Source organism: Pangasianodon hypophthalmus, chromosome 10 (assembly GCF_027358585.1).
Source record: "Pangasianodon hypophthalmus isolate fPanHyp1 chromosome 10, fPanHyp1.pri, whole genome shotgun sequence".
Lineage (NCBI taxonomy): Eukaryota > Metazoa > Chordata > Actinopteri > Siluriformes > Pangasiidae > Pangasianodon > Pangasianodon hypophthalmus.
In genome coordinates, this window is record NC_069719.1 from 12866839 (window position 1) to 12879736 (window position 12898).

Here is a 12898-nt window from a genome sequence, read left to right on the forward strand (position 1 = left end):
CAGAAATTCATTAATTGAACTAATATCTGACCTTTCTTTCAGGGCCTCCTCATAAAACGCCTCAACTCGCTCTAGTGTTGTTTTCTCCTGCTCGCCATGTTTGCTTTCTGGCAGCTCTGTGCTCAGTCTCACTTCCATACGCTCCAGCCAGCGACTCAGCCTCTGCAGATTGTTCTCAAAGCTGGTACATGCATATAAAAAAAGAATTTACCCCTAGAATCAGGTATTTGAAAAGGTACCTACCATTCTTTACTTGGAGAGAAACACTTGCCCAACCAACACTTGCCCAACCACTACAGCAATAATCCAACAGAAATACTCAGTACCATGTAATAAGGGTTGTGTCCTCACCCATTGAGCAGACTAGCACTTTCCTCAAGCCTCTGTTGGCTCAGCCTGCACTGTTCCACATAAGTGTCCCAGTCCTGTTGGATGCACGAGAGGCTCTGCTGCACTTGGCCAGCACTGGCCTTAGGTAGGTGAAGCAGGAGTTTCTCCCCCTCCTGACACACCTCCATTAGACGACTTTCTCCATCCTCAACCCTCTCTAGAGCCCCCTGTAGAACATAAGAGCACAAAAAAATAAATACTTATTTTAGGGTAAAAGACATAATAAAAATTTTAAAAGCAATTCCATTTTTTACACAATAACGTGATATAGACTGAAGTAGACATGTTACATGTAATGTATGACCTGAAAGAGATGTACCTTCAGCTTCTGTAATTTGCGCTCTACAACACTGATGTCCCCAGAATAATCCGAGCATTCTCTCACTATATCTTTTTGTCCAGAGAGCCAAGTGTGAAACTGTTTCAAAAGATCTAGAGAGATGTAAGATAAAGAGAAAGCAGTGAAGTGTGAAAATGACTAACAAATAATATGAACCTACCATAATGTACCTATTAATAGCAAAAAAAAGCTCACTGATTTCAATTAGAGATTGGCATCACTCACCACTAAAGAGCTGCTGTAGCCCTTGCTGCATTGATCCCAACCTTTTAACACACAGCTGATTGACAGTTTCATATTTCTTGATGAGATCAGTTAAAGAAGTCCCAAGGCTCGCCAGCTCTTCAGAAGGGTACTTCCTGCAAAGGGTGTTCAAGCTCTCTCGTGATGAGTCTATACTTGCCTGTTGGTTCTGCAATTCTTTTTGTATATCCTACAAAAAAATAAAAACAGTATATACCCAACTGAAAGTAAACTATATTAAGACAAATGACTACAATTTAAGATATCAGTGTGACACACAGCTTCAATTTAAATCTGATTACTACACACTATTATGTAGTACAACTATGATTGTCAAATTTAATGGGGCATAACATGAAGAATTACATGTTTTTTTGTACCTTTACTCTGCAGATCTCTTCTGGAGGTGACCCAGATGCTGTGTCCCGCAAAGAACTCTCCACTGTCTTCAACCATTCAGTCATTTGGGAAAGGAAGTCCTCTAGCTGTTTTTTCTGAGAGCAGAAATCACTCAGATTGTTCTTCGCTTGTGCACACAACTCCTGCACATTGTTTATCTTCTTCTGCAGGTCTGCCTCCATGACCTGCCAGAGAATTTGAGATTAAAGGTGTGCATACAACCATATACTCATGCTGACCTAAATGTTCATGGACCTGTATTACAAACTATACCTGCAGTGATGTGGGGATTTCTTTGGTATTACAAAGCTGTTTCAGCTCCAACACTTTGGCTTGTATTGTGTCTAACATCTTCTCTTTCTTTTCCACCTCAACCTGCACAGGCAGACAAACATTAGATCCGAAACCAGCAGACTGATTACTATATGATGTAAGCACAATATGTCTCCATCATAACACATGCCTTAACTTCAGCAAGGCGATTTTCAGTCTTCTGACTGTCATTGAACTTGTTGAGGCTGTCTGTGAGCTCCATCACACAGCTGTTAGACCAGCTATCAATCTCCTCGTTGATATGGTAAACATCCTCCCATATGGAGGAACACTTTCTAAGTTTCTCAAGGTTGTCCTCAATTCTCTCAGACACCTGTAGGTAGAGAGTAGATATACTGATTTTAAAACTACAAGGACCTAACCAAAATACAATTTTACTTAAAAAGTGTGGAAGAGCTTTTATTAGTGTGGCCACACACTTACATCTAGCCACTGATCCACAACAGCTTCCATCTCTGTCTTTATTACTTGAGTTTGACAGTCTGGAATCCTGTTTAATTCACACATGAGTTGCTTTGCTTTAATTGAGAAGAGGTCCAGTTCCCCCTGTTTAGCTGTCAGTTCCATCTTAATTGCTTCATGCTGAAAGAAAGAAAGAAACCAATCAGTTTTGTTGATGTACCAACATTAGGTCAGGAACTGCAAAATTATATTCAGTAAGTGGAAATGCATTTTTTTTTCAAAAGGCAGTATGGACCAACATTATGCATTAAGACTTACCTTTGACAGGGACCTCCTGGTGTCTTCCTGGTCCTTCAGACCAAGTTTGTTGACAGCTACAGTCTCAGCATTTTCCACTATTGTATTAATAGAGGATTTCAGACTCTGATAGTCCTTCATGAGCTCAATCATGGCAGTGCACTGCTCCTGCCTAGAAAGTGAGAAATAAGAAGGATTAAACATCCTGTAATTTAAGAAAGAGCTAATATATATGGCATGATTAGATTAGAGCGAATGAAAAGGGCAGGTTACCTTTCTGTAATAAGTTTCTTGGTGTCCTCCCAGGTGGTCTTGAGGAGACTGATCTCCCTCAGCACCTCTCCTGCTAGCTCTGCATCTCTCTGTGACAGCTGCTGCCCTTTATCCTTCAGCCACTGCTCCTCATGCTGGTGTGACTGCAGTTCATCCTCCAACTGGTTAAAGAACCTCAGCCTATATGCCAATACATGCAGAATGTCTATTTAAAAATAAATCTAGCACAATTTATTGTTGGCAACTAATCAACATATCTAACACAAATGTATAATTAAAAGAGTGAAGAGATAAAAGATTTTGTGTTTTAAAAAAATTTACCTTTGTTGTAATGTGAGCAGGTTGGGCTCTTTAAGACTCTGCTGGTCAGCCTTCTCCTCAATGTCTTCCACACTCTTTAGCAGTTGCTCTTTGCGCTGTCTGAAGGAGGTCCACAGAGCCCCCAGAGCCTCTGCCTCACTCTGCTTGGAACCAAGCAATGTCTTCACTCCATCCAACTCTGTGCTCAATGTGTCAGCCAGTGACCGGCACAAGATGCGAACCTCCTTTGCGTCAACCAGGTGGAGGTGGGCTTTGCATAGACTGCTGTCCAGACTGATGGCTAGCGACTCCAGACGGCTGATATCCGGAATGATTCCTTCTAGATCTCGCTGCAGTTCATCCACACGGCTCTTGTCCCAGCTACCGGCACTCTCCACTGTGTGTCTGAGGCCTCGGAGGACACCTGCAGCCACATTGTGGGTCTGCAGGAAAGCCTCCAGCTTCTCTACACTCTCACCTCGCTGCATAACCAGTTGCTGGGCCTGCATGTAGGGCTGCAAGCTGTTTTCCAGACGGCTCTGTAGATAATGCTGCTCTACAGGCTCACAGGAGGCACACAAGGACTCTGTCTGCTGCTGGAGATGCTCTCTTTCACTATTCTCACTCTGAAGCACCTCTGCCTTCTCCTGCCATAGACAAAATAAAACAATTGCACAATGCCAAAGCTTTTTTGACACTGATGGTGACGCTATACTGATAAGAGTGATGATGGAACATACCTTTATTTCTATGGCAATCAACTGTAAATCTGTAATATTCACTTGGGAGAATGAGTGAAGAGATGAGAGGAAAGACTCTCCCCACTTGAAGAACTTTTGCAGCGCTTGTTCATGCTCTTCCACCCGTGACATATGGTCCTGAAGCACTTGGATCCTATAAAGACCAGACAACTAAATACTCTACTATAGTATGTCAGCTATCATAGCATCAGCCACCACATCTTTAAAACATACTGTACATGTCTTATTGTATGTCTGACCTGTGGGGTATGGCTGTACTTTGAGAGCACCATCTTTTCTTAAGCTGCTCATGATCCTCTTTAAGTGTCTTCACTTGTTCATCTGATGCAGTGGAGTAAAGGCCTGGACCTTGGGCCAACAGTCCCTCATATAGTGACTCCAAAGACTGTAGCTCAGAGTGAAGGTGCTAGAAAAGGTAAATTTTATTAACCACCAATGTTCCATATTTCTGAACAAAAGTTAAGAGTGAGCCTTTTTTTGTTACTTACTTTCAGCTCCATTATCTCTCCCTCAAGCTTTGTCTTGTCAGCAGTGAGATTCTGGCTTACAGAAGCAGACACAGACTCACAGCTTTCAAGGCATGATTGCAAAGAACAGCAGTCTTTTTCTAACCTGAGGAGGAATATAAAAACACTGAGATTCCATAATATTTTGTAGTTAGTAATATGGTAAATGTCTTTTAAATATATCACAAATTTGGAGAACATTTTGTAAATGAACTCAAAGTGAAAGTTAACATACTTCTGCCAGAGGGACAACAGGCTTTCCATATGGCTCTGTTTGTCTTTGGCCTGCTTTAGGCTCTGCTCATATCTGTGCTGTAGATCTGTTACTGCTCTTTCAGCTTTCTCTCGCTCACTTAGCCTGCGGGCTCCAGCGCACAGAGATAGCAAAGTGGCCTTCACCTTCTCCAGAGACTGGAACACATCCTAAAAAAATAATAATAATAAAAAATCTCCAAACAAAGTACAAGCATATGCATTGTTTACCTACATTTATTTCTCTTGAACATGATACATGTCGACACACAGTATTAGTTCAATGTGGGAAACACAGTTGTGATTGCGTTGTCGTGAATAATACCATGTGGTCCTGTAGAGCTTTATAGGTATCAGATGAGGATGCACAGGACGTGAGAGGTGTGTCCAGTTTCTTCTGAATGGCATCAATCTCTGACTGCACCTTGAATTGAATTGGAGTCAGAGGCTGAGCAAATAATATTGATTTTTATTTTTATATAGACTTTTTCAATTTCTCATGATGTACTATGATTAAAAAAAATTAAGAAAATCTACCTGTTGAAGGTTTGTATTAAACCTTTCCTGGTGACCGGAGCTCTCTTCCAACTGTCCATTCAGATGCTCCATGCTCTCCTTAAGTTCCTCCCAGTATCTGCCAATCTGCGTGAGACGAGCTTTGATTCGTGCAGATTCTCCTGATGATACAAATTGGGATAGAGCCTGAGCTCTGTCTTCCAGCTGGGACAGAATTTCTGCTCGCTCCTGTAGCTCTGCTGTAACAGCCTGGCCACCAAAGTAAAGAAAAACAAAACATTATGATTCAATGATATAAAATTTAAGGAGTACTACATACTGGAACCTTAACCGTACCTTAGCAGTACTGATCTGCTGCTCCAGTGGTTCAATAGAGCTCTTTAGTGAGTCAAGCTCCTTTTCCTTCTCAGAGATCCATGAAGAAAAAGCATCAAACTCACTCTCAAATGAGTCCCACTGAATTTTTATGTCCTCAAGAGTCTTCACACTAAAACCAGAGAGCATACAGAGCATGATCCCATGTATTATTACAGATCAAAGACAGTAATAACATAAATTTTGACTGCTGCCAAAAAGCCTCAATCAATTAATGGTTTTCTACAGACACCTTTTCTACTAATAATAATGCTAATGATGCTAATGAAGTTAATTCACGCTCTGGTGAAACAGCAGTTCTGAAAAAAAAAAAAAACATCTGTTCAAAACACACATTCCCAATTTCTTCCAATCCCTTTATGAACTCCTTCAATTATAATCTACTACAATGTTATGATCTTGCTGGTCCAGTAGCCTAGCTGCACAGCAAGTACTATACTGTACTTTAGGCCAAAGCATTTATAAACAAAATTAATGCTAGATAAAGTTGCCACTTATATTTGCCAATAACATACCAAAAACTATAATGTGGAAGCACACAAATTAATTACAAACTACAGTCTCAAAATCAGCAAAGCTCATTTACCATAAATAATAATAATAAGAAGAAGAAATCACAAAAGTCAGAAGCAGTGCAAATTTGAGGGATAGAGTCTTTTATATATAAAGTATTTATATAATATATAATAATATAATATATTTATATAATAAAGTAATGCATGTCTTTATGCAAGTATGCAGGTATTACTCTTTCTTGAGGCTAGCCACAGTTTTGTCCAGTTGGTCACTGAGGGAGTGAGCTTGTGTATGGAGCAGAGAAGCATTTTTAGGACCAAGCTGGATCTCTGCAGCCCTCTTCAGTAGTGTGTTCACCAACTCTGCCTCAGTCTCACTCTGTTTCAGCAGCTCCTAAAACAGTCAAAATGACATATTAAGTTGAAGCAATACATATATGAAGATACACAAATACAGAAAGACAAGAATTTCTTTTCCAAAAACCATTTCAAGTGGAAATTCACCGTAGCTTGTTTCAGCTCTGTTGTTAAGCTCTCTGGGCTACTGAAAGTCATCTCTCTCTCTGTGATTGAGCGTGCTCTGCTCAAAAACTCCCCAACTGCTGCTTGCTGGCTGTCAAACTCCTGCCAAGACGCCAGTGTTGCCTATAGGCACAGTGAGGAAGAGCAGCTATGGAAAGTTTCTCTTAAAATATCAAGTGTAAGGAAACTCTTTACCCCTTGTTGAGAAAAATGAATTAATTTTAGCAATAATGTTGGATATATATATATATATATATATATATATATATATATATATATATATATATATATATAAAGGATCATTGAGATGACACAGGGCATGTTACCTTCTAGAGGAGATATTATGCCTTAACTCACCTCTAGACTCTGTTCCTGTGCCTCCATGCTTTGGTCCATCTGGCTCAGGGTTGTATCTAATTTGTGCAGATCGTCCTGAAGTCTCTCCCCCAAGCCCTCCTGAACTTGGAGTTGCTGGCCTCGGCTGATCTGTTGCTGCATGTCCCTCCTTTTCAGTCGCAGACGTTTCAATTGTTGCTGTAAGGTAGAAGAGACCAACGTAAACTAAACAAATGACCTGGGATTTTAGTGGGCCATAAACCCTAATTATTATAACGCAACCTGTAAGATATGAAATTGCAGTACCTGGTGAATGAGCAGCAGTTGCTGAGCTTCTTTTGCAGACTCAGAGTTGAGGATCTTTGTTACCTCTGCCTGCAGCTCCTGCTGACCTTGTGTTAGTTCATCCAGGGTGTTCTTCACTTCCTCCTGGAACTGCACACAATCTCCAACTGCCAATGCCACCTTCTCAGACTGCACACACACAGTTTCTTACTGAACCAATAGTACCAAAAGGACCAAAATAGGCAGATGCAGATGGGAAATTGATTAATTAAGAATGAAGAATGATATATTAATAATTGTAAGGGATGAGCAGCCCTAGCAGCTCACCTGCCTTGATGAGTCTTACCTCAGAGAGGGAACTGAGAAGGCTCTTGAAGTCAGTGGACAGTTTGGTGAGGGCAGCTGCCTGCCTTTGGGCATCACTCACAGTGCTGATTTCTATTAGCACAGCCAGACGAGATTTCAGCCAGCTCACATTTCCTTCCTGTAGCTCTGCGTCATTCCTTAAACTCTGTAAGTGAATGGAAGAAGATTACAGAGCTGCTTTGGTCTAATATAGTGTATACCCACATCCTTCACATCTTGCTTTTTCTGTCTTACCTCTATAGTGGATTTCACATCGCTGAGTTTACTGGGGTCACTAGCACGGTTTCGCAAAAGCCTGAGCTGGCTTTCCCTTGAAGATAGCCAGGCAGACAGTTCAGAAAATCTGTAACAAGACAGAAAAAGGAATATTTAAAACCATCATATATTGTTAAATGTTCATACATAACACTCAGCATAAAATACCCAGCACATTGTAATCCATATTCATACTCAGTCACTGTGACTAAGATCAGATCTTACAAGCCCTATACGGAACTAAACTGGTGATGCATCAGAAACGGGGCTTGACAGCAGATGTGTTACAATATCGAAAAGAAGAGAAAATCCTCACCTGGTGTTAAACTCTTTCCATTTGTCAGGGTGCTGCATGAGTTTCTGATGTGTGCTCTCTATCTCATCTTTAACCTCAGCAAATGCAGTTCTAGCTTTTTCCAGAGTTTGGCGTGCCTGCTCACTGTCTGTCAGCTTCAAACAGAGATCCTCCATATGTTGCAATCGCTTCTCACATAGCATCTGAGGGCCCTTGTCCCTGAAAAAAGCCTATACACAAAAACCTGGCATCAGAACCACCTGCAAAGTTCCTTTTGTAACAAGGTACCCATAATGCTATATATTCAAGTTAATGAATCAGACAATAAGGCAAATAATTTTTATGCTTGAGAGACTCTCACCCTGTGCTCTTTCACTAGTCTCTCGCTGCCCATGCCTGGCAAGCTGCGATTCTCTCGGGCCAGTTCGGCTTCACACTCCTGCAGAGAGGCCATCAGACGATTGCGCTCCACTTCCACTTTCAGATGCAGGAGGTGATACGGGATCTCTGTCTGTACATCCTGAGGACAGAAATAAGGCTATTAGACAGAACTTCCTACAATTTCTGAATGCTTAAACTCTGTTACTGACCCCTACTAATGTGTCTTGTGCCAATGAAAATATTAACATTTATTTACAAGAAAAGAGGACTAAATTACAAAAAAAAATTTAACAAATAAGTTCATTCTTTAAAACGTTATATGTGGCTTTATGGGGTTATGTGTGTAGCTGCAGGTTAATAAGGTCAACTGACCTTCCACTGTTTGTGCAGTTTTCTGACTGTTTCCTGTAGATTCTGCTGTTCTTGCTCAGGCAGAATATCAGTAAGCTCATCACAGGCCTTCAGAAATGAATTAAGGACTCGCTCATCAAGATGTGCAAAGAACTCCTGCAGAAAAGTAAACAAAAAAAATTACACGTACAACTATCCCCAGAGACAGTATTTCTGTTTGTGGCTAAATGAGGTGCTAATTTTGCCCTTGGCCTACTTTAAGCCCCCCAGTCACAGATTTAATAGAGGTTTTCCTCTTACTGTGTGCTTTTTGAGCAGGTCCTCTGGGTTTCCTCTTTCTGTCATGCAAACTCTGGCTATTTTAAGAACCTTCTCCAGCTCCAGACGAGAGTCTTCAAACCGCTTCATCAAGCTGCTGTTGGCTTCCACGTGCTTCTTCCACTCAGTGGTCTCTTCTACCATAGCCTTTAGGCATATCAATACACAAAAAATTCTGCCTTGAAATACATTACCCATGTAAAGTCACAAATATGTTGTATAAGAAAGTTAGATATTTAGTATGGAAGAATACATTTTTAAATTGTTCACTATAGCTTGTATAATTTTAAACAGATTGTTCCCTATGAATTATTTGTGTCTTTAAGGAAAAATCCGCCATGAACATCTTGTAAAGAAATTCTGAGCAGGCTTACAGGTTCAAATGTCTTTCATCAACGTGCTGGTCTATTTTCATTTTATTAACAGTTTCCTACATTATCCACAAAGCCATTTGACTACCTGCTGATAGTGGTGCCAGCAGAATTTAACCCTTCCTTCATCTCTACCTAAGGGGACCGGTGCCGCAGCACGTTAGTCCTTTACTCTGTCCAGCTCTCTGGACAGACTACACACACATACACACACACACATACACTCACACACACCTTTGTTAAAGGAAAATGGAGCAATGCTCACCTGTGAGGAGGTCTCAAGCTCAACTACTCTCTTTTGCAGCAGAGATGTGTCCAGGTGCCTCAAGGTTTTACTAACTTCTAGGGCTTTCATTATGATCTGATGGTTCTTATCTATCACTGTAAGACACTTTTTACAGCTTTGCTGGTATGTCACAAGTTCCTATAGTATGACAAAAAAATAGCAATAGTCCCAAATCAGATTTCAAATCAGAAATTTCAAATCTTTCACTTGCAGGCATTTTGTGTAGGCCATATAGTGTATGTCACTTTGCAATACATTCTATTAGTGACCCATGACCTTAATCACCTGACATTTCTGCTGGAAGTCTCCTGGAGTCTCAGAGTCGCGTGCACTGGTGATGCGACTGGCCTTCTCTAGAGACTGATAGAACCCAGTGATGTGCTTCTCCATTTCTTCTAAAGGAGGCAGCAAGGCCTGCGAGTCCCTCAACAAAGGCACAACCTTCTCCCTTATCTAAAATCCAGAAGGGTCATAATGTTAGTGAGGAAATAAAAAATGACAAACCTGTTTGATGTAACAGAGCAGATTAGACACTGAGGCCCTGTTCACACCTGATATTAACATCTGTCTCAGGTGACTGGATCACAAGTGGAAAGTGCAAATTGTGCACAAAACACTAGAGGACAGCATGAGTAGCCTTCAGTCAACCGATGTGAGCGCCAAGTTAGTTATTTAATCAGGAAATGCCACCCAATAGCTAAATATAAAAACTAGTATTTTGGGTCTGGTTTTGAAATGACACTGGGTTGCTTTTGCAACCCAAATGTGATCACGAGTGGCCACTGGAGATGCGTCAAGACACACCTGGAAAATACCAGGTTTGAACGGCTATCAGTCTCGGCTAATTAGATCATATGAGATGGATGTAAATACCAGGTCTGAACAAGGCATGAGACAAGCACCTTGCTAAGCTCCTCTTTAATGGTTTCCATGACACCCAGCATGTCTGTGATCTCTTCCAGAGAAGTGTCTTTGGTCAGCTGCTGAGCGTTGCGTGTGGCTGTTTTATACACTGCCTCCATCGAGGGCACTTTATGTTTGATATCCTGTGGAAATAAACATTTGAAATGTAAATGTTTTTGGAAAAAAATATTTTATTAATACCTCCTTGGATGTCAATGTTACCTCAATATCCTGAAGAAATGTTCTAATGTTCAAAAAGGACACTTGAACAGGAGTATTCATCCTCTCGTTTGATGTGTCTACAAAAATCTTTAAAGCTAATATGCCATCCTCATAGTCTTTCTTTAGCTTGTCGACTTCATCTGCTCTTGCATACTGCATGTAGAGACAAATGTGGTATTTAATCTCAACTGCAGGACATGGAATTAAACTTGTATTGTAGGTCATGTATTGAGTGATGTAATTTATGAAGTGAACCAGCAGGTTAAATAGCACATACATGTTTGACTTTGACAAACAACTCCCTCCATCTGCCATTGAGGAGGAGCAGCTGCTGCTTCAGTTCTCTAGATACAGTCTCATCACAAGTCTCAATCAGGAAGTTCCCTGCATCGTTCATGTCCATATGCTGCTGTATCCAGTGTGGAAGGTTCCGGAAGAATTCCTACAAAGAATATTAGACACCAAACTCAAGCTCAGTAAAAGTTTTCAACCGTGACCAAGGGTTGTCAAACAATCAGAGGCATTTGGCAAAAAAAAAAAACTGTCACAGCTGAGATAAAGTTTGTCAAACATGTAAAAGTGCAATGCTAAATATTATAGTAGCAAAAGCACTGTCAGCAAAAGACAACAGTTATGGTAACAAAAATCTGAGAATGCACATGCAACATCAACTTGACAATAAATTGTGGCAGCTGAAAGCACAGGGTATATCTTTCTTTTCTACGTACACGTTTGTCATTTTCTGAGTGGTTGAGCATCTGCTCAGCGTCCTCCAGCCAGGCCTGCAGACTGGCCACTTTGCTGCTGTATTTCTCCCAGTTGGAGATAACCTCTTCCAGCATGCTGCGTACACTGCGCACCTCCACCGACAAGTTTCTCCACTGTGCCATCGTCTCACTTAAGAACTTATTCATCCCCTCACACTCCTCAGCTGAAACCACACAGCATTTTATGAGTGCATTCACACAATATTAAGAAATTATTCTGCCCATAATAATGGAAAAATAAAGAAACATGAAAAATGTTACAAAATACTGCTGAGAGCATTGTTTTAAATTTTTAGATTATAAGTCATGCAAAATATGTAATATAACATAATCTTCATCTTCAGTAAACACTATCCTGGTCATGGTTACAATAAAACAGCATAATGTACCAAGTAATTAGACCTACATCACAGTGAGTTGGCAATAGTTGTTAGCGTGTGAACAAGTCAGATATAGAGTGAAACTATATGAGTAGAATTGGGTTGAAAGATTAAATATTAGTGCACAGTCAATGACAGAAGCGTGCACACTGATTACAGTGTCTAGTCTAGTAGGGTCTAGTAGCAGCTGCCTACATTCCTCTAGACATACCTCTCCTGGAGATTGTACAGCCTAGAATATGAGATTGACAGTTAGGCCCTGATACATACAGCCTATATGGATAGGGACCTTCCTATCAGGTTAAATATCTGAACACCAGTGAACAAAATTTTACTACTATTATAAACACAAATAATTGCAGCAGAAAAATGGCTGTACAATTTTTTTTTTTTACACACTATACTGTACCACACAAATTTTGTTTGAAATTAAGACATCATAAGAAATAGTACCACTATGGATCAAAAATGATTATGATAGAAGAATCATTACGCAACACAAGGAGAAACTGAAATTATTGGTTAACTTTACCTGAGCTATCAGACTTAATGTAGACGTCTGCAGCTTGTTTAAGGGTCTGAAATGTTGTCTCGTACTGCTCAAAGAACTTGTGACCCTCAATAAATGCCTGTATAGGAGAGAAGTTTAATGATGATCCATGTTTAGTGTGGTCCGGATCAGACTCTTTCAGACAGTACAGAATTGTGGACTTACAATGTAGTTCTGTAGAAGCAGCTCCACAGAGTCCCGTCGGCCATATTTAATGATCCAAGACTTGAGCTTAGACTCAGCCAGGATAAGGAATGCCATAAGACGATACTTCATTTCCCAGAATTCCAGTTTAATTAGGTGAACATGAGATGAGGTGGACACATAATTGAATCTGTGGAGAGTAGTATTTTAATAACATGCTACTGAACTACAGGTTTAAATGTGTGTGCTCACAGTTTCAGCAAG

At 40.5% G+C, this 12898-nt stretch overlaps 1 protein-coding gene across 12 annotated transcripts in view; it reads right to left on the reverse strand.

Moving 5' to 3' along the window:
- The window catches only part of syne1b (spectrin repeat containing, nuclear envelope 1b), a 73107-nt gene that overhangs the window by 44872 nt on the left and 15337 nt on the right, over positions 1-12898 (reverse strand). For 9 of the 12 annotated variants that reach the window (XM_026933834.3, XM_053237318.1, XM_026933836.3 and 6 more), the window contains 37 exons: positions 12656-12824; positions 12473-12569; positions 12152-12172; positions 11522-11724; positions 11071-11235; positions 10794-10946; positions 10571-10714; positions 9954-10121; positions 9648-9806; positions 8994-9158; positions 8715-8849; positions 8323-8481; positions 7983-8191; positions 7646-7754; positions 7392-7556; positions 7067-7234; positions 6782-6958; positions 6407-6547; positions 6136-6296; positions 5349-5499; positions 5034-5261; positions 4822-4920; positions 4480-4667; positions 4227-4350; positions 3978-4144; positions 3718-3871; positions 2999-3624; positions 2678-2857; positions 2426-2576; positions 2129-2287; positions 1836-2018; positions 1646-1747; positions 1354-1557; positions 956-1163; positions 710-822; positions 352-557; positions 32-181 (listed from right to left, as the gene is read on the reverse strand). In XM_026933834.3, coding sequence (XP_026789635.3) covers positions 32-181; positions 352-557; positions 710-822; positions 956-1163; positions 1354-1557; positions 1646-1747; positions 1836-2018; positions 2129-2287; positions 2426-2576; positions 2678-2857; positions 2999-3624; positions 3718-3871; positions 3978-4144; positions 4227-4350; positions 4480-4667; positions 4822-4920; positions 5034-5261; positions 5349-5499; positions 6136-6296; positions 6407-6547; positions 6782-6958; positions 7067-7234; positions 7392-7556; positions 7646-7754; positions 7983-8191; positions 8323-8481; positions 8715-8849; positions 8994-9158; positions 9648-9806; positions 9954-10121; positions 10571-10714; positions 10794-10946; positions 11071-11235; positions 11522-11724; positions 12152-12172; positions 12473-12569; positions 12656-12824 — 6261 coding nt within the window. The remainder of the gene's footprint in view (positions 1-31; positions 182-351; positions 558-709; positions 823-955; positions 1164-1353; positions 1558-1645; positions 1748-1835; positions 2019-2128; positions 2288-2425; positions 2577-2677; positions 2858-2998; positions 3625-3717; positions 3872-3977; positions 4145-4226; positions 4351-4479; positions 4668-4821; positions 4921-5033; positions 5262-5348; positions 5500-6135; positions 6297-6406; positions 6548-6781; positions 6959-7066; positions 7235-7391; positions 7557-7645; positions 7755-7982; positions 8192-8322; positions 8482-8714; positions 8850-8993; positions 9159-9647; positions 9807-9953; positions 10122-10570; positions 10715-10793; positions 10947-11070; positions 11236-11521; positions 11725-12151; positions 12173-12472; positions 12570-12655; positions 12825-12898) is intronic. The other 3 variants (XM_053237320.1, XM_053237319.1, XM_026933835.3) reach the window with 1 other exon arrangement.